Source organism: Gymnogyps californianus, chromosome Z (assembly GCF_018139145.2).
Source record: "Gymnogyps californianus isolate 813 chromosome Z, ASM1813914v2, whole genome shotgun sequence".
In the NCBI taxonomy this organism is placed as follows: Eukaryota; Metazoa; Chordata; class Aves; order Accipitriformes; family Cathartidae; genus Gymnogyps; species Gymnogyps californianus.
Window position 1 is genome coordinate 79852744 of NC_059500.1, and position 21476 is coordinate 79874219.

A 21476-nucleotide genomic window follows, 5' to 3' on the forward strand; every position below is an offset into this window, starting at 1 on the left:
CAAAGGTGAACCCCAGCACCGGGTGCTCAAAGGGCCCCGGCTGGCAGGTGGTGGTGGGCACGCAGAAAGCTGTAAGGAAATGGAGAAGGGCAGAGCGAAACTTTGGATGCTTATGACCATTTTCTGCACGGTCATTCCCACAATCAAGGTTTTCTCTTTTCTCTTTGCTCTGGGAAACGCCACAGAGTCAGATGAAGAATTTGGGAAGAGAGTGTGGGTTCCCTGTGCAGAGTCCAGTGACGAAATCTGTGAACAAGGTAAGAACAAGGGGTTATGGCTGTGAAGGTTTTTGTTTCTTCCTTTTCCCCTTCCAAACCAATTATTGCAGTGTTAGACACAAAATTTAGTGTGTGCGTAGCACAGAAACTGATATTTTAAGCGCTAAGCAAAAGAGTCTGAAAAGATCAAGCTAAATAGGGCTTCTTTTTAATGCATGCCATTATGATGGTTTGGGTTTTAGAACAGTTTGTATTGTATCCAAATGATCTATGTGTGAATAATTGTTACCAACCTCCTGACACCAGGACCTAATTAGGAAGTAAGAGCCTTAAATAGGCCATTTGCGTAGTGAGCTTCCATATGTCTCCTTGCGCAATTTATTTGCTTCACTCCATTGAGATATAATGAGAATGAAACTCCTAGAACTGCCTTTGACTCTGAGGCTCTTCTCTTCATCTCCTCTGCAGTTATAGCCCACTATTAAGAAGATAATATCTGTTTCCCTGTGCTCAGAAAGAAAAAGCTACTGTACTGCTAGTCTTATTCCAGATTGCCCAAGTTTCTCTATTTCCGAATTTCCAATGGAAATAGAATAAGAAATGTCAAAACAACCTGCAGCCTAAGTAAAATGTAATGCTGTCAGAGAAAGCACAAAGAAGGTTAGGGCAGGATGATCTTGAAGGAATACTACCTACCATATCTACCTCAAAACACTGCTGAAAAGCTCATGTGGTATTTCAGTCAGTGTATAGATGCAATTTGAAGAGCTCTGTGTTGGTTCTGTTTGGCTTTCTTCCTACTAGGATGTGAGGAAGGGGGAAAGGTTGGTACAAGGCTGCCTGAGTTTTGTCTTAGTCTTGAATATTTAGCTCAGTCTGGACCAACATGCTCTCTGGGACTCTCTGTTCATGTTACATTGCAGAGCATGTTCTCTAAGTATGGTTTCAGAAGATATCCTTTATTTCCAAACACCTCTTACATGCATGACTCCATCCCATGCTTCACGTGTCCCACTTCATTCTTTTGCTCCCATCATCCTGAAGTCAGTGAAACTTAAGCATATGATTGAGTGCCATTTTCTACTGGAATGAACTTTAATAAGTGCTCAAGGTTTTGATTCCCCCCCCCCCCCAATCAGGGCCTTAGTTTCCCAGTAAAAGACAATTCCACTTGCGATGATTTTGTTTATGATAATTCACTTGCATGTTCCCTTCCAGGAATTGTCATTGCCTTCCAGAAGGGAGGTTAGTGCTGGTCCCTTCGCAGTGATAATTATAATCAGACCTGTCAGCCTTCACACAGTCTACGCTTATCACTTGCATTTAGGAGGATTTTTCCTGAAGCCTATTACCAGTGCTGCTTCTTAGGGAAAAATAGTCATGATTTTTTCTGCTAATCTTTGATGGCTCTCAGCTTTGAAAGCATGGAGAGGAGCGAAATGACTGCCAGTTGCAGTTAAAGAAACTGTCTGTTGGTCCTGGTGTAGAGCTCTGCAGCTGGAGAGCCAGGGATCAGGCAGATAGTCTGGGAAACGCTGAGGGGTTTAATTTGGTTGTGACAACTCTTCAGGTGTGCGGGAGACACAAAACAGTGCTTTTTCCAATGGCAATGCTCACAGAAACTAGCTCTGCAGACCCGCTAGACGAGGGCTTCAGGTGGCAGGTGGTTGTTGGCAGTGGTACCCTCTCTCCCTGCTGTTTTGGGCAGCGATCTGTGGTTTTGCCCACGTTGAACCGCTTGGAAGCAGGACGGCCAGAGAAGCGGCTGCAGTCAGTGCTGGAGGTGATGGCTGGCACCCAGGGATGGGTGCAGTGCAGGACCGATGGACCCGCTGCTACCGGCACACTGCACTACAGTGGTGACCAACCGGCCAATGTGGTGGTGTTGGGTAGGATGTGGTTGGGTATTTTATTCATCCCAGGATGTTTGAAAATTGTCCACCCTAGTGTTATTCACTGGGAAACACATGACCCCATTTACTAGGTTTCCCCCCATTTACTAGATTTCCCCCCATTTTCACTCCATTATTCCTATTGATATGCTAATAAGCCCCCTTTCTTTGGTTTTTGCTTCTTGCTAACTTAAAGGAAAAAAAAGGAGGTAATTTTTACCATTTCATTAGCCTAAATGAGTGATGTATCTTTTAGTCTCTCCTATGGCATCACCATACTCTTTGTAATGTACTCAGGGATTTGGGTTTCTTGATTTTGGCAGAATTTGAGGGTGGTCAGCACTTTATAGCTTTTGTAGCAAAGGAAACGGTGGGAGAGTAGGAACTCGTACCTTCTCTGCAGTTATATATTTACGGTGTGCAGGGAGATGATTTGCCTTTGTTTTATTTAAATTCTCTGGGAACTAGAGATTTATTTATCAGGTGTCACTCCCTGAAGGAAGATAAATGCCGTATAACAAAGACTTCATCTATTATACAAACAGATTTGAAGGCTTTGCTATTGCATTCCTCTGCCTGCTGTATGGAGTAAAAATGCCTTCGGCTGAACAGAGACAGAGTGATACTTAGCGGTAGCATCTTATGACCTTTTGATCAGCTGAGATCTCAAGCCATATTAGCGGACAGATTATGATGTGATGGAAAGAGGGCCAGGAATAGCCTTTTTATCACGAGATCCTTCCTGTGAATATCCTTCTTCGGTATATTCAGGTGGTTAATCACTAGGGCCAGGACAATAATTTGAAAACAGGGAAGTGAAATACTGGTACAGGCAATCCAAATACGCTTGTGTTTGCCAAATACAGTTGGATATTACAGCTTACAGTTTCTCCCTAATATTATCCTACCCTCCTGTTTCTGTCAAGGCTGTGGGTGACCTTGCAGTATTTCCTATCACTAATAACCCCATTTTGGCAGAAAGATCTGCACAAAATGGACCCTGAGTCCTTGGACCGCAGGGGAGCTGCAGTCCCCGAATCGAAGGTATGCTCATGGTGAATATGGATATCTGACTGCGAAGGGAAACATTCACATGGAAATGTCTCTGTCATTTTTGAGATAATAACAGTAATGCTTAAACCTATTTCAATCCTTTTTTAGGAAAAAAATGCAGGTTTTAAAAAAGGCACAACCCTCATAGTACTTCTCTTTTTACAGAGCCAAACAGAAACAAGAACAACTTTTACGTTGATCTTTCTTACCTACCTGCCTGTGGAGGATTACTCCTTAAACTTTGCTGTTGGTTTAAATTAGCCTCCTTTTTATCTTAATGGCCAATATGAATCTTCAGCCTCCTTGATAATTGGGCATAAAGGAATGCTCATTCATTGCTGACTCTGCACACCGATAATGGTTGTGCCAAAGTTTGATCTGGCTGCTGTGGCCACTTCTGGAAGGAAGGAAGGACAGACACGTGTTTGTGAAGTCTGATGTAAATGCATTTGGGTCTATCTGAGCATGAGCATGTGCCCAGGCAGCCCACGCTGGTTTTGGAGTATGTAGCATAGCCCTGTACACAGTTAGCACCAAGTTGTACACGTTTTGCTTCCTCTTGAAGCCAAACGAGGTGCTCATTTTCACGATGGGACAAAGGAGAAGGGCTGGCAGTGTGTGAATCCCAAACTGCTGTCAGTGTCGTGGGGATGCTGATGCACCAGGTCTGGAGAACAATAGCTGCCACAGCCCTATGGAAACTCTTTGAAAATGAGAAGGTTATGGAGGTGGAGGAAATGCACAGCAGGACACTGTCTCCTCTTATCTCCCCCAGCCTCTTCAATCAGGTGCCTGCTGGGCTTCCCACTCCTCCTGCCTTTTGCACTAGATCATAGGTTCATAAGGTATTAGATTCTGCTGGCATGAAATCATCCGCCATCCTCCTGGCATTATAGCTTCCTGAGTCAGAGAGCTGCCGTGAAATGTTGAGGCTGTGAGCCCACATTTTAGCTGCAGCTGCCAGGGCCATGGAGGTGTCCAAATAGGAGCTGGGAAGAGGCACCAGCTGCCTGACACAAGTCTCCACCATCTTTTCTTTGGGAAAAGCAGGCACTGCAAAGGGTGGATGGCAGCCTTGGTGCTGTCTGTTCACTAAGAAAGGGCCATTGCTGAAATACAGCCAGCTCACTAGGATAAGGTACTCCCTCCCAAGCTCCATCTGCAAACCACGAGTCGGTTGCTGCACGGGTGATGCCCATGGACGAGCGTTGCAAGCGTTGTGACCGAAACCATTCAAAGGGATGGGTTCCTCTGAACGGCTCCCATCTGAGAGTAAGAGCTTCTGATGGCAGCTTTGAAACCTTTCCACTGAGAAGGCTTTGTGGTGTGTGTGGTGAAGAGGGTGTAGGTACAAAATGTTTCCTCTGCCTCCCTCCGCTGCCTTGTTGTGGTTGGGTCCCTGTGGGATGTAGGAGGGTGCCCGGACTTGGGTGACACCATACCAAGATCTTCCCTCTTGGTGTGGGATTGAGTTAATCCTGCTGTGCCTTCTGCCAGATGGTTCCTGCCCTGATATAGCCAATTTTTCTCAAAGTAAAGAGCTTGTGTTCAGCTTCTTGTAGCTCAGAGGGACCCATGAAAACAGACTTGTTTTGCCTTGGGTAGCTCAGCACAGAAGTTCCTATGGGACATCTTATGGTCCTCCAATGTAGCATGATCAGAGCATATGGCAACTACTTGAGGTGAGCTGCTTTTTTTGGGGTATGCAGTTTAAAGTTGCAAATGTTGAAGATGTAGTACCAGGCAGATGACAGTGGTGTGGGATGGGAAAAATAGGACGGTGGTTTGTTTATGAAGCTAAGCTGCCCATGTATAACTTCTTTGTCATTTTAAACACATAACATCTGGTTCCTTCCAGTTACTCTTAGATTGCAGGCAGCAGTAATCTCCAGTTTCTCACTGAATAAGAGTGATTTCATGAACCAGCAAAAGATTATTGTTATAATCAAATTTAGAGCCATACACTTCCCTTCTCCTGACTGGAAAGAGATGATCTTGGGCAGGAAAAGAGGAAGAAGGACATATATCATACCAATGTCTTAGGCTGCATCTGTCTTAAGCAAGTTAAGCAGTGTCTGGGAATGTTCACAGGAGTGTGAATAGGTATACTCAAACTACTAGACCAGCCCTTGGCACACTTTTGGTCCACGACAACTAGTACGTTCCTAAATCATTCCTAAGCATGGATCAGGGTTCATCCCAGTGAGCTGTTTGCATTTAGCTGCTGCATTAGGGAAGTTAAGACATGGTTGCGAGCAGAGATACAAACTGTTCTGTGCCAGTTGGCCTCAATGCCTGGGAATATTTCTGGGCACATTTAATTCACTAGTGGCTGAAGAGGCTCAGGCCCAACTGAGAAACTGGACTCCGTCATCCTAAACTCCATTTGTCAGCAGTGGGAGAGGGGAGCCACCATCAGAGGCTGATTCAGCCTCCCTTGGTCCTGACCTCTCCAAATCGTAGACGGTTGCTAAGGCAGCTAAGCCTACAGGGTTCAACATGCTGATAGCAGAGAAAAGGCTATATTATCCCAGAAAAAGGCTATGTATAGTACAGGTACATTTCCTGCATATTTACTAGTCACCTCCCCTTCCTCTCCGAGCTCAGATAAAAAGAGTATTAAGTCATTGAGGTGTTCTTTCCTGCAACAGCAAGTGCCACCCATTATTTTTCCTCATAGAAAGTATTTCTTTCTCCCTCACCATAGGGAAGCTCCTTTTTCAATAGGTTCCAGCCATAAGATTGGTGTTCTATATAATTTCCTTTTAATGGTTTGGTGGTTGATAGTTAAATGTGTCCATAGGAAGCAATTGTAGACTTATACATAATAAAACAGCTCATGGAAGGATATAGCATTACATCTTTCAAATATAAGTAAACCCTTTGTTTGATAAAGAAAGTTTGATTTCGAGTTCACCCTATCCAAATATATATACATATCTCTACTTTTTTCAGAATGAATCAAAAACCTAGGAGAAAAAAATCACTTTGGCTCGACTACTGCAACCAAAGTGTAATGTTTCATTATCTTTTCTTTCACTGAAATCTGTTCATGCACAAGGTGATCTGATATAATACATGTTTAAACATATCAAACAAAACATTTTCCCTTCAAGAATACCTCAAGTGTTTGGTCACAGTGGGGATGAAATTATTGATTGAATTTGGCACATATTTGGAAACATGACCTTAATCTGCAGGTTTCAGTGAAGAAGGTATTTTCCCCAGGTATTTCAGCAAGTCAGGTAAGTAAATTATATTTTTGACATGTTAAAGATGTTCCATTTTAGACAAAGGAAGCGATATCCCAGTTGTGTCACTGAAACTCAATGCCCCGTGTTGCTTGTTAACAACTGCACATTTATTGTTTCAGTGTCCCAGTTTGCTATCAAGTATCAATGCACTGCTACATACCAAATAATCAATAGTTCTGTCAGTTGAGTATGCCCTGGAAATACAATATTACTGTTAATATTGATCCACACAGCAGAAATCAAGGCATCAAACTTTGCAGGCATTACTTGCTAGCACCCTGGCTTTTACTTGCAGAGGAGCCCACTTGAAAATCTCTGTGGCGTGCTATCCCCCAGGGACCAATGTTTTCTGCACACCCGCCTTCCGTGTATAATAATGAGCACAAACATAAACACAAGGGTATCAGGGCACAAGCGACCTGCAGATATGGTGCATATAGTTTCATTTCGGCCTTCTGTGGTTTGTGGGTGCAGCAAACCAGCTGCAAAGAACACCGGTAAAATCAAGCTGCATCAGCTCCAGTATCCGCCTCTAACGGTGCAGCGCAGCAGCCTGGCCGGCCAAACTAATCAAAGTCCCGGTGTGCTTTTCTTCATGGGAAGAGTGAGATGGGCTGCGGATGGATGGCCTGAGACCTCTGGCAGCCTTGTCCAAGCGTCGTGAGCAACATCGTTAGTGAAGGCTCATGTGGTTTGCTTGCAGAGGTGACTTCAGGCTCAGGTTATTGGTTGGGAAAAAAAAGTCCTGCAACATTGAGGTGTGCTGGCAGCATCGAGAGCATCCGTTCTTTACTCTCCTGCCTCCTCCAGGCTGCCAGGTTGCCTTGGGAGGAAGAAAATGTGGTGCTCCCCATTTCTGCATGTGTGTTCACACCCCCCCCTGTGAGTTTGGTGGTCTTTGCCATATCTGTAATGGCTTTGCAATGAAGCTGTGAATGAAAGTTTGGCAGACTGGTTTTACAATTGTCAGTCTTCCCAGAAGCAGCCCAGAATTTCATTAACTGAGATATAGGCGTGATTTCCTGTAAGCTTTTTTCAGATTTTACTAGATCCAGATAAATTAAACCAGTATTTTATCTATGTGCCATTAAAATCAGTCGGCATAGTACTCTTCATATAGGAATACTATAGCTCTGGTCTCTTGTATTTGAGCAGCAGCTGCACTATAGGATGCTCCCGGCTCTACTTCAATAATAAGAGTGCTGGGGAGAAAGTAACCCGGGCGTGAGCAGAGCATAACCTTGGTGAGGATAAGTGAGGAGATGTAGGCATCTGGGAGAAAGAAATGGCTCCACCATGCCACCATGGCTGGGAAAAGGTGCAGGACAATGGTGGAAACATAAAAGCAGGAGCCTCAGATGGCTGGAAGGAGTTCATGAGAGCCCCTGACAAGGTGAGAGAGGAAAATGTCTTTCCCTTAGGAAGAGGGAATCAGGAGAAATGGTACCCTCTGCAGTGCCTCACTCCCCTACTTGGGAAGGTGGCCTCATCTCTGATTCAGTGTTGTCAGGACCCGCTGTGCTCACAGACAATATCGGGCAGAAGGGTAACAACTAGCCTTTGAATAGGTATGAATGGAGCAGGGTGGTAGCAACAAAGAGCCCCTTGCACAAAGCCCACTGAAATCACCGGGAAGACACCCAGCAACTCCTTTTTCTTTAGGTCACTCCTGTCATAGGAGCCTTCCTTGCCGTGTGGCAGAAGGAGGAGCAGCATCGCAGCCCACGTGGCTCCTGACATGGAGCCATCTGAACCTTGAGCGACTCACTCCGCTAACATGGTCGCGTACTCAGCCATCCCACAGGGTCTGAGAAACTTCCCACAGCATATGGAGGAACATGACTAACGGTGGCCAGGGTCCTCCCCTCGGTGTGAGGCATGTGTGCCGCAGGGTGTCTACCTCAGGATTTTTTTTGATGATGTTACCAACCTAGTTCTAACTTCCAGGTGACCTTTACCCACATCGTCAGAGGTCCCCTTGCTCCCAAGGAGCAAATTTATCAGCCTTATCCTTCATCTGAGAGCTTCAGCTTATCTCCTGCATGGCAAGCCATTTAGCACCTGGGAGATGAAGCTCAAGACAATGTCTTGGGAAGTCTATGTGAGGAACAAGAGATGTGTATTATCTCTTACTGGGAGGAATCAAGGTCAGGTTTGATGTGCTCAAAGCAGTCTGAGTTACAGGGGAAATGCAATGCAAGGCTCTTTATCTACTGGCATTTCCTAAGACCCAACTTCATATCAAAGATTACATTTCTACAATCTTTCAGAGGGAAGAAACAAAAATTCAGACACTCAGGCAGGAGTAGGTATGACTCAGGGTTGCTCAGGGTTGCTACTTTGCAAGAACATGGAGTTAGAGCTGAAGTTGTCATCAGTTGTGGCTGTGTACTATCAACAAAAGGAGGCGATGCCATGGTTGCACACTCTTCAGAACATTTCTCTTTCCAGCAGTATCACCTCTTCTCTGTACAGCCTCAGCAGCTTACTTCAGCTGCTTCAACTGAAACCACAAATGACGTCATTATAGGTTTTTTTTTCTTTGGATGCTGAGTGAATAGCCATTTCTGCTCTTATCTCCTCTTTTAGATAAAATGCCCCACAATGCCATCATTGAAGTTCAGAGGTCATTGGTGACTTTAAAATCCTCTCCAATTGCCTTGGATCAAAACCAAATGAAATAAAAATCAATGTGAGAGTCAAGAGGCCAAGACACCAAAATGATGTGTCCAACGCAAACAGCTTGCTGGTTTCAGAGTGTTTCTGGCAGCCATCTGCTTGTTTGAATTTGAGGATGTGACGCTTTTAAAAGTCAGAGAAAAAAACACACGCTCAACCACAGTCTTCAGATATTTTACTTGATAACAGGTTTCTCTTTTTTGTGCCCATTTTCTTACAGCCTCAAGAATGTCCTGTTTTGCAATCATGCTGTCAGCAGGTGTTCCTGGTGCTGAAATACTATGATGTGTAATTCTCTAATTTAAAAAAAAAAAATCTTTTCCAAGCCTCAAAACATTTTATCCTCACCCCTCTTCATGAATGAGCAACACAATAGAGTGTGCTATTAAAACTCAATAGCCACTCATTTATTTACATGTTTAATGGTTGGCCCTTTTTAGCTAAAAAGATACTTTTTTTTCATGCTACTCCTATTTCAACTCTGTGGTCTCAGCCTTGTCCTGTGTAACAAAGAAACCGATCCTTTTATCGGTGGTGTTAACCGAGACACCAGTGACCGAATCGCATTTAAGAGCTAAATTCCCCTTTTATTCTCAAAGGTGGTCAGGATCAAAGCACCAAGAGGCCGAAGCTGGAGAAAGAAACTTGAACGCCCGGTGTATCCTTCCTGTGAACAAATAAAGACATTATAGATTCCCTTGCTGCCAATGTGACCCCTTTAATCAGCAGCATGTCCACAGTTAAGAAGATGATATTGTGGTAGTCCATAAAAATCCCTGTCGTGGTCGGCGCATCATAAAGTAAATATATTATTGTTCTTGGCCCAAAGACTGTATGACATTAAAAGGTGAAGACGGGAGTTGAAGGGTTGGCAGAGGCAGGTAGACAGCAGTGGGAAAAGGCTTTGCGGTGCCTATCGACACACCCAGCTGTGGCCAGCTGTTACTGGGGTCGGGTGCATCGCACTGGGAGAGGTTTGCAAGAGGACTGTGGACAGGGCTGGTGGATGTGTAACAAGAGCCTTTCCTTTGCAGGAGAGACAGCCTTGGAGAAGAGATGAAGGTGTGTTAGCAGAAGTTGTTTACTCTCTTGGCACTTGCTTAGGGAAAATATTCGTTCTGGATTTTTTAAAAAAATGTATATGAATAAGGCATTCATAAACTAATGAAAGGTACATTTTCATCAATTATAATGGACTTCATTAAATTCTGGACATTTACCACATCACAATGTTTATCTGCAAGGCAATATTTCCCCGTGCTTAATAAAAGGGAACAGCAGGAGTACCGCAGCAAATTTAAGCCACTTCTAGCACTCAGTGTCAGGATTTTAATGGCACCCACATTACCTTGGCTTCTTTTTATAGCTTCATCTTGCTTTATGTGACGATACTTAGTTTTTATGTCATGCTTTTCCCACATAAATCTCAGCATCTCACAAAGCAGGGCAAGACGCTATGCCCATTTCAGAGAACAGAAAAAACAGTAAGTGAGGTGATTTGGTTGTGGCCACAGAGCAGCACTGCAGGGAGCAGACCTCGATCTTCTTATATCCCATCCTGGGAGTCCAGTGCATCTCCAATGGGAAGCTTTACCCCTTTGTAGACAGCCTCGTATGGGGTGTGAATCAAAGGCTTGCACCAAACTGGGATGAAGGGAGCGGACATCTCCCTGTTGGCTTCCTGGGGCACTGGATTGCTCTTCTCTAACAGAGTCAAGCACTCAGAAGTGGTAACTGGAAAGGAAAATATTCAGCTTGGTAGATAAAACAAATAGCATGAGGCTGCCTTTGTTTTCCTTCCATTTTTATCACTGGCCATAGCCTGTTGGCTCTTTCTAGTGGGATTTTCTGTAAGTCTTGTTTGGCATGGAGAAGGGAAGAGCTGACCTTCCCTGTATTGACCTTGCCTGTTTGTTGTCTTCTGCTCTCAAATTTGCTTTGAAGGCAGCTTGGGTTCAGTCTTCTTCTGAAGCTCTGTAGGACTCGCCAGGTCCTGTGCTGGTGTCTGGCAGTGGCAGCAGCACCGACTCGGGAGGCACAGAGACGTGGGGGCATGTCCTGGTTTCGGCTGGGTTAGAGTTAATTTTCCTCCTAGTAGCTGGTATAGTGTTATGTTTTGGATTTAGTATGAGAATAATGTTGATAACACACTGATGGTTTTAGTTGTTGCTAAGTAGTGTTTATGCTAAGTCAAGGATTTTTCAGCTTCTCCTGCCCAGCCAGCAGGAAGGCTGGAGGGGCACAAGAAGTTGGGAGCGGACACAGCCAGGACAGCTGACCCAAACTGGCCAAAGGGATATTCCATACCATATGACGTCATGCCCAGTATAGAAACTGGGGGGAGCTGGCTGGGAGGGCGGATCGCTGCTTGGGAACTGACTGAGCATCAGTCAGCGAGTGGTGAGCAACTGCCTTGTGTAGCACTTGTTTTGTATATTCTAATTCTTTTATTATTGTTATTATTGTCATATTATTATTATTATCATTATTATTACTTCCTTCCTTTCTGTCCTATTAAACTGTCTTTATCTCAGCCCATGAATTTTACTTTTTTTTTTCTATTCTCTCCCCCATCCCACTGGGTAGGAGGAGTGAGCGAGCGACCACGTGGTGCTTAGTTGCCGGCTGGGGTTAAACCACGACAGCGCAATACTGTAATTCCCTGCAAATGCTAACTGTGGTGCTGGGTCACCCATAATTGGCCAGTTGTTTTGGGTGGAAGGGCATCTGTTTGTTTAAAATGATCCCATTCCCCAACCCTGTGCTTCTAGGGGGGGTCCTAAAAGCTCTGGAGCAGGGGCTTAATCCTGAAGCCATCCTTCTGGTCTCTGAGTCAGGAACCTGTGGTGTTCCCAAATTGCTTTGCTGTGTTACAGATGGCCATACTGGCCAGCCTTACTGCAGACTTTGAGGGGCCACCCTTCAGTCCAGCCATGCAATGCTGGCTGTTGAAGGGCCACCATGTCCCTTCAAATCCTACAGCGTGTCCTTTGCCATCATGTGCCAAAGTATTTCACAGGGAGAGGGTTTTTTTTCAAGAAAAACAAGGGGATTGGTGTCCAGCAGCTTCAGAAGTCTCTGGGAGCCGTGCTGCCAAATGCCCTCTCCCTTTGGCATTGGGAGTCTCCCGGCATGGAGCTGCCTTTGATTTGCAATGACGGAGGATATGACGGATGAGCCCCTCTGGGCTCCCTCCTCCTTGGAAACGAGCTGTAAATCTAAATGGATCGTATCCCAGTGAAATCAGCCGATGAATGAATCAATCAGGCGGGTTCAGAAATCTTCCCACTGCTTCCAGGGAAAAGGCGTACTCGAAAACGACTCCCTGATAATTGAAGAGCCATCCCTTCACACAGCTGCAGAGCCACTGCCACTGCGGCATTTCCCATTAAGGCAGCCTGTGGTCATACAGCTCTAGACAGACTAGAGGAACGGAGGAGGGAAGCGGACAACAGCATCCTTCCTCCACAGCCTTGTCTGCCCTATGGAGCCATCGCCTGGCCAAGGAAAGAGCTTTCTGCTCCTCGACCTGGATGTCCTCCAAACGGCAGATCAAGGGGTTAAGACTAGACCTAGGGAGTGGAGCTTAAAAAGAAAGCTGAATGTGTGTCTCAGCACCAAGCCAAGCTGCTCTTTCTGATGAAAGCTTAAAAAAGCGCCATTCCTCAATTTTATATACCTCAAGGACCTGGCTGCTCCCTACAGATTAATGATATTGTGAGGCTTTTAAAAAACACTGGGAAAAGACTTTGAAGCCTCTCGCTGAAATTTCCCTGTCCATGCAGGCCTGACCCCGCTATGGGGGACAGTTGGTTTTCTGGAAGAGGGCTCAAATCAGAGGATGAGGATGCTTTGGCCAAAGGGTCTAGCAAGTAGAAGTGTTTCCTGAGCACAGACACTCAGCCATTGTTAATTTTTTTATCAAATAGTGTGAGAAACATGCCAGAGGGTGCTCACACAAGCATTTGTGTGTGAGAGAGAAGGCAATCTTACCTGCGTGGTGACTAAAGCACCGAAACCACGCTTTGATGACATCACCAAATACAATTTGCATCCCTGTGTTTAACTCGCAGTGTTTTACGTGCTGCAAGGATAGGGCTGTTTGGTAGCGCTAGATTTGAACTTGCAAAGAACCGGGGGAACACAGAGGTTGAAATGACTCAAATTCCCAGGTCAGACCTATTTCTCTCCACACATTTTTCCTGCATTGCTTAGTTTGTGCAAAGCTTCATCCCCCATCTCATGGCCAGTGGACAGAGCCAGGGAAGCGCATCCCAAAGTTTCTGTCTGTAGATACAAGCCTGATACACTCCAGAAGGAAAAAAAGAGCAATCAGCTACATGAGAACTGAGCCAATTAAATGTCTGAGTAGTGTTTCAAAAGCGAACATGGGCGGCATCAAAAATTTTCCATCAGCTGTAATAACGCCAATTACTTTGCCAATTGCTGATTCCACCGTGATTTGTTTAGTGCAGTCGTGCTTCGGCCTCTTGCCTGGGCTGATAGGCTTTGTTTATGCTGACTGTTCATTTGCAGAGCTTCTCTCTCTTTTTTTCCTCATGCTTTCTCTTTTCCCGGGGCCCGGCTCAGAGCCCAGAATAGCCCTCCTCCTCCTGTGCTCCCTTCCAGCCAGGGCAGGGTATCGCCAAAGGGTGATGAGCTTCTTGGGAGCAGGAGATGCTGCTATTGTTCCCAACTACTCTGTGAAAGCAAAGATGATCCTTCCCTTCCCCTTCTGCCACGGAGTTTAAAAAATAAAGAATCCTCCCAAGAAGCCAAGCAGCTTCTCAAGGAGCGGGCAGTTGGGATCTGCTGGGTATGGTGGCTCTGAAGCTGATCGCTTTTGTCTCAGGGAGAGAAAGAGGGACCTTGTATCTTTCCAGGTGGCAAAGGCACACAAGGACACGTGCGCACTCAAAGCAAGTCTGCTTGGAAAGTTAGCGGGAGTTTTTCATTACTGTTTACATTCAAGTCCATGGAAATTAATGGGTGTCTCCACAGCCACTCCGCACAAAAGCTGTGATTCTTCTCCTGTTAATCGGGGGAAAGGGCTAATCATGGACATTAAGGAATGCATCTGCCTGACTGACACCTTGAATGTAAACCACTGCGATATCTTCCAGAGATTTTAAAAGCCAGTTGAATTCCCTTCCCTCTCCACTCAGGTCCAGGCTGGGGAGGGTTGGATGATATTTCCTCTGTCCTACATGAGATGCCAAGGGGTGGCTTCACCTCAAAGGTGCGTAACGTCTTCCCCGCCCTTTCATCCTCCCGTAGCAGCGACTGCCATCTCTAGAGCCCCAGTGACGGTGCATTTTGCACATGCCAGCCTTGCTCCCGGCTGCCTCATGGTTTCGGTGGCCTGCGCTCAGCTTTGCCTCCCAGCTTGTCTTCACAACCAGCTCCTGGGTGCAGGTGCCTGGAGAGCCCTGCAAGCAGGGAGCAATAGCAAAGCCATAATAACATCATCCTGACCGACACAGGCCTCTGAGTATTTAAGCACTGACAAACAGCAGATAGTTCATGCAGGGCTTTCTTGTGTACCTGGTTTACTCTGACCTTTCGGTCCCAGGCAGCTGGGGAGATAACATGAGCACATCCTCACCAGGGTGCAGCAGGACTTGTTTCTAGCCATCCCTGGGGTGGGCAAAGGAGCCCCCAGAAACACGATCTGCCACATGAAGTATCAGCTAGAGGTGAGGCTATCAGCTCTCTGTTCGTACCCTGCTATCGGTTTCAGCTTTGCAGCTGACAAATATATGTGACACACTTTGCTGCTCACAGCCCTCCTTGTCACCAGGAATTGTAAAAGATCCTCTGGACGTGTTTTCAGCCCTCGCAGTTCATATCGGCCACAAATAGACACAAAGCAGACGAGCTGCTGGCTCACTTCAGAGAAATGTGGCAAAGGGAATTTGCAGGGGAACTGTTTAGTAACCCTAAACTGGGAAAATTAAAGCAGGCTTTGGCTTTAGGAGATGAGCACACTGGGAGGTAGTTCCTTTTTCCAGCGGTGTCACTGCAATGGACCTCATTCTCCATTGCCTGGCAGTTTAGGCAGTCCTCCAAACTGCTACAAAATGTGAGTGGGTCTGAAATCTCCCCTTACACAGTCCAGTGGTAGTATTTTTCATCCACTTTGTATTCACTGCAGCACAGCTGCCATGGACACCAGCTGCAAGCCTTGTTTTCTTTGTGGGAAACCGAGACACAATGAAAAATAGTTTTTCCAAGTCACCAACCTGCTTTGCGACCAAGTTAAAAATAGATGAGAACATCTCCTACCTCCTGTCTTACCTGAAGGACAGCCTCATATTGAAAGACAGTTTATGCGTGAACATTTGTGGAACAGCTAGTAATTCAGCAGTCCCTAAGTCCATACCATATTCAGTTAATTCTCAACTAAAACAAACTTCTTTAATATTTTGAGGATACCCAAAGATTTTCCTTTTCAGAAAGCAGGCCAATCAAGTTCAGTTAAGATTGGTATCAATGTCACTAGCCTTTTTCTTTATTCCTCCCCATCCCCTATATACTTATGGAGTATGTTTGAGGGATCATGACGTACTAATTGTGTATGTGTTGCAATATAATAACTCATCCGGAGATTTAAAATGGCAAAGGGATTATAAAGCTAGAGGCAGTTCTGTTGGTATGGCCGGCTTGCTGTTTATTTTAGGGAAGGACCCGTTATCTCGCCGTGTTGGAGTGCTGCCCTCAGAGCCCTGACACTTCATGTCCTGCATCTAACGTCAAAGGCAGGCAGGTCTCTCTCCTGGTATTTATTCGGACTTTTTTATAAGGTCATCTGCTAGGTAATAGCAGTATTCAGCAAAAGAAATAAAGCCAAATTTGCCATCAGCCTCATTAGGGAAACTTCACTTTTGGGTAACTAAGTCAAATCCAGTTGGTTCCTGTCTGAACACATTTTCTGTCGCAGCACAGGGGACACCAAGCAATGGTATTTCATGCAGGTCTCGCACCAAGTGCTGCAGACTTTGGTTACGTTAAACCCTAGGAGACTTTGGAGACATTTCTTCTTTGGTCCAAAACAGCAGAATATAGTTTTGCCTGAAAAGAAAGGGAGAAGACCAGCTGATATGATGGGAGACAGCACAAAGTAGAGAACAGGCCATGAGAAGATGTGCTGTCTAACTCCAGCTAGTGTCTTGTAGACATTTCTGCATGTGTATATCCCCATCCATAAAATGGGAAGATTAGTAATTCTCTGTCTTGCAGAGAGTTAAGAAGCTAAATTAATTACTGTTTGTGAAGCTAATTGAGATTCCCAGATGAGTACTGTTTGGAACATTCTAATTCTTATTATTATTATTTCCATTGAGATTTGGCTCCACATAATTAGTTTGCTGCATCTGCAAGCAGGTATGTTCTCTCAAGCTATTTGGAGGCATTCCTCATGGGACTGGCCCATGCAGAGCTGTGTGGCATGAGGAAGCACTGGCAATGAGGGCTGAGCCATCTTTCAGCTCTTCTACCTCAACCCAAACCTGCATCCATCTCCTTGTATGGCTGTGCTCTTCAGAAAGTCATGTTTCTGCAAGTGAACAGAAACAGCTTAAGGAAACCGGCCCTATTACAAATTTATGCACCATTATAAATTATTATGGTAAATTATACTTGTGTGTGTGCAGTGGAATAAAGCCCAGAGGTGGATTATGTCCAATCCAGGGAGGGAAGAGGTTTTCCAACAGCATTTAAATGTCTCTAAGTTTGGCCATCAGCTTCTGTTGGGTTTAACATTAAATAAATTCTCATGCAATGTGTACCAGTCACATATTGTTTTAGTTTACACTCACAAGTGCTGTTGAGCTTAGTAATTCTGAGTTAGCTCAATATTTTCAAAAAAGTCAATAAAAGCTGCAGTTGTCATTACTGAAGATTCACTTGTCAAACACCTCTCCCACTTAAAAGTAGCAGAACAGTAGTAGAACTAAAAGACCTACTAAAATGGTGCTGGTTTTAAAACAAAACAACCCTTTAAGATTATGTAAGAGCTATAGGAAGTATATTGTTTTATTTATGAATGTGGAACTCTGTCTATTCATTATTTCCTGAGTCTGGGTCGGTGTGTTTTGCTTTTCTTTTCCTTTCATAAATAAGCAATAATTGACATTGAGACATTCAAAGGAGTGAGTTTTAAGGATCTTGAAACACCAGCAGCTTTGCCGGAGGTTTCATCTGAGAGAAGCTAAGTCAGTATGAGCTGGAAAGCTTGGGGAAGTAGACAAAAATAATCAAGTCAACATGTCAAAAAGGGCTGTGCAACTTAGACTGGAGTTGTGCTTGTTTACTTTTCTTGTGCATAAGGCTTAGAGGAGACGGGCTCGGTGCTGGGAAAATGGTTTTAAGCCAGCTGAGGTACTTTGCGGTGCTCACATCTCTGTTACAAGGGGAATATATAGGTATAGGCATTTCTATTCACTTACCAAGTCAGTGAAACACTCAGTCTGATACTGTGTCCAATATAATCAATTTTAATGTTGTGATTTTTGTGTTCCTGTAATCCTGGAACAGTCCTTCAAAATCCATATTTGCCAAGGCAAACATATTTGGCCTAAAGGTAACTAGGAGATTCATTTTACACACCCCTGAATGAATAGGAGACTATATTCCATTTTTAAGGACCATTTTTAAGTCCATGTTCATGGACTTTGAGACACCTGAATGTCTTCAAAGATCTGCCACTACATCTCTGAAAGGTTGAAATGAGCATTGTCATTGGTGTCTCCTTTGGTAGGAAATGTGTGGTTAGAGGGAGGGAATTATTATAATAAATAGTTATTTAATCTTCTCTATGTCCAGCTTGAACTTGCAAATAATAGAAGCACAGCCAGGGTGCTTTTGCTTGCTAAATGTTTCACTGGCTTTCCCCATATTAGCTAATATACGACTGGAAAGAACTGAAATTTTAGACCTGCATTTGCAGGATTCCCCAGTGTTGCTATCAGCAACCTCCCAAACCGATTCATTCAGTTGGTCCTTTGATGTGCAATTAAACCTAGGAAAAAATAGCTTTGTGTAATGTATAAATAGAAAACAGGATAGATAAAGGCGGTGTTGAAGTTGCTTGCTGACAGCTTGGCATCTGAACGTTAAAGGTGCATGCCACTACCTCTCCTTAAGAATGAGTCCTGAAAAACGTCTGCTCCTTCCCAAATTCCAGCCCCCTGAAAATTAGCACTTTATTTACCTTGCAGGTACTTTTGTTCAGTTGGAATGAAAAAAAAAAGAAAAGGTCTATGAGGCCAACCTGATTTGTCTTACCAGCAAAAATGAATTTTTTGTGAGAAGAAAATGATGGCTGCTCTCTAAGACAGTGCTTTTATTAGATTGTTTTTCTCTTTATCTCTATAAAAATAGCATTCTTGCAGGAAGCCATTAGGTTTACCCGTTCTTACTGATGAATAGCTGGCATGTGAAATATAGACCTCTTGCATGTTGCAAAAGGTCAGAGTATGTGGTGTGTTCTTTGAGCATCAGGGATAAGGCAGCCAGGCACATTTTGATTAACCTGACAAAAGGGTGAGATAATCCAAGTGGAAGCTACAGTATTTGAATGAACTTCAGCCGTTAATGTCTGCTGTATCTGAAGGCCTGACTGATCTCCTGCCAGTTTTACATTCACGTAACTCCATGGCCGAAGTGGAGCTATCATGCTTTACATCAGCAGGAAGTTCGATTTCACCTTCTGGAAGAACCAAAAATAGCTGGTGCCAAAGGATGAGGAAAGCCATTCAAATGCAGGACTACAGGGAAGCATATGGAGGAGAAAACAGGGATGACAAAGGGTGCAGTTATCACCCTACCGTTACCTGTCTTAAGAAGGTGGGCATCTAGTCCCAGCTGGACTTCCAGGCTCCCTGTACAACCGAAACAGAGCTCTGGGCGTGGGAGAGAGCCATGCACACTCAGCATCCTAACCACCGTTATCGCTATCATCTCTGTACTATCATCTGAATGATGTTTGCGCAAAGGTTGAATCAGGTCAATGTAAAGCTGGACAGGGTCTCTTGGGTTGTCATATCCAGCTCATGGTGAGTGCATCCCCTGTGTCCTGTAATCCCCTCGACACAAATCTATTAAGTTCCAGCTTAACCTTCGTTCGGTTGGTTGTCCCCACTGCTTCTTCCAGTCTATATCCTAAATTTATTCATACCCTCTTCTCTCCCGCTCTCAGTGTGCAAATGAGCCTAAGCAGCTCTCTCACCTCCCTGTTATTAAATCTCTGATATATCAGTAGAGAGAAAATGTCTCTGTCTTGTTGGACTCACACAAGCCAAGAGAGGTTTTCCTCTCTTTTGAGGAGCCCAGTGGCCAGCTGCTGTGTGACTTCCAGCTGGTTGCTCCTCATCCTGCTGAATTGCTAAAGGACGTTTGGAAACTCAAAGCATCCTCCCTGATAATGTGCAAACAAAATCGTGGAAAAGTGTGTTCTGAAAGGCCAGCTCTCCTTTTCATGAATTTGCAATGATTTTGTAAGAAGATTTTGCCACGCATGGTTTTGTGGCTGCCACAGGAAAACGTGTGACAAATTCTTCTTGCTTAGTTTTGTGGCTTCTCAGATGTAGATAAAAGTAGGTGTCATCGTTGCAACAATAACCTGAGAACAGGAGGTCGGTATCTCTGGTGATAGAGACTGGGGAGAGACAGGGCTTGGGGCTGAACTCATTTCTAGATACATATGCAAAGCAGTAATAAATGAGCTACAGTTTATTATGGGGAGAGTATCAGATCTTCCAGCTGCTCTATTAGGACTTCAGGCCAGGATATTTAATTATGCTCTGGCCCCCTCCTTTAAGCAGATTATCACAGTGACACACTGACTGCTGTGCCCTGCCAGCGCCCTCGGGCTTTGCTCCTTCTCCTTTGCTCATAGTGGCCCTGCTGTCCATGGAGGGAGGAGGCTGGGGCTGAGAGGAGGGATTACTGTGGGCAAGGGGGTCCCTGGGTTTTGTCTTAGGTAAAAAAAAAAAAAGAATAATCTGTGTTTATGAGAATGGTTAGGATTTTTTTTATTATTATTATTATTTAGCACGCCTGGGATCTTATAAACAGGGAGTCTTTCAATAATGAAAACCATGGCAAGCACGTAGAAGGGCAATTTCAGTAGCTGGACTCCTTTCTTCTTATTAATTCGCCCATCTGTGCGCTGCAGAGAGCACAGACGTGGTGGAGGTCATCCCCCTCCTCTTCACCCCTGCACTCCCATGCGTGGTACTGGCTCCGAATACACCCGCGCTAGGGGGACACATCTGTGCCCCCTCCCACATCTCCTCTTCAAACACCCTCCAGAGGCAACAAATTCATGAGCTGAAGGCTCTGGTTCATCCCGGCAGGATTATAGCTGCTGCGAGGTTACCTTCCCAGATTGTCTTTGCTGGGTGCGGCTCTTTGAGCAAAATACTCCTCTTGCTACAGAAAAGCCCTTGGTCTGTGCTGCTGGAAGGAAGCCATCTCCTCAGGGCTCCCTTTCCAGAGTGTTTATTTTGTCCCACCACAAGCTCGCCAATTCCTCTGTGCAGTGAATTTCACTTTCTTCTACTTTTTGAGAGGGGATAATAGTCCTTACGGGGCTTTGAAGCGCCATGTAAGCATTGGGGTCGTGGCTGATAATACAACTATTACAAGGACAAAGGCAGTGAGAGTGCAAGAAAGGCACGGGTATGTGGTTTCCTAGTGAGGACTGGTGATTATTATTTAGGTTTTTGTATTTTTACCAGAAAATTTGTGGGAAAAAAGTATAGCATTGCCCAAATAAATGGTTTATACATTGGAACTAAATTCACCCAATAATTTTGGCTCCGAAAATGGAGATAGGAACTCTGGAAAAAACATGAAGTGCTGCTATTTTCCAAGGAAATGTTTTAAATTTTCTTGTTGAAAGGCACACTTTATACTGAGAAAGATGGAGAGGGGAGGAAGGATGAAAGAGAGGAAACGTAAATGAGAGAGTAAAAAGAACTGGACTTCTTTTTTTTTCACCCAGAATATGAGAAAATACACTTCCTGTGCTATTTTATGTAGATTTTTTTCCCCAAAAATATATTGTTCCTTCAGGTCTTTTCCTAGATTCTGTCACTAGCTCCAGTCCTGAATTGACGTGTGACCTGCAGCAAGTGACAACTTCCGTGTGACTTGGTTCACCCTTCTGCAAACCTGGGGGTTTTAATGGGCTTCATTCATTAAACTTGCCCAGCTACTTTCCAGGCTCGAGGTGAGGGCGGCACATGTACAAGCAAAGTCTGGATAGAAACTGTCAGTCCTGTACGCTCTAATGAGACTTTTCTCCTAGAGATGACATCAGCATGTATCCCATCCGCTCCTGTCATATATACGCAGCTTGCCGTATATGCTGCAAA

The 21476-nt window shown here is 44.6% G+C and overlaps 1 protein-coding gene across 1 annotated transcript in view; it reads left to right on the forward strand.

Annotated features, from left to right (window-relative positions):
- Window positions 1-21476, forward strand: part of SETBP1 (SET binding protein 1) — a 261441-nt gene that overhangs the window by 118380 nt on the left and 121585 nt on the right. The window contains exon 4 of the mRNA XM_050912893.1: window positions 186-257. Within this exon, the coding sequence (XP_050768850.1) occupies window positions 186-257 (72 nt within the window). The remainder of the gene's footprint in view (window positions 1-185; window positions 258-21476) is intronic.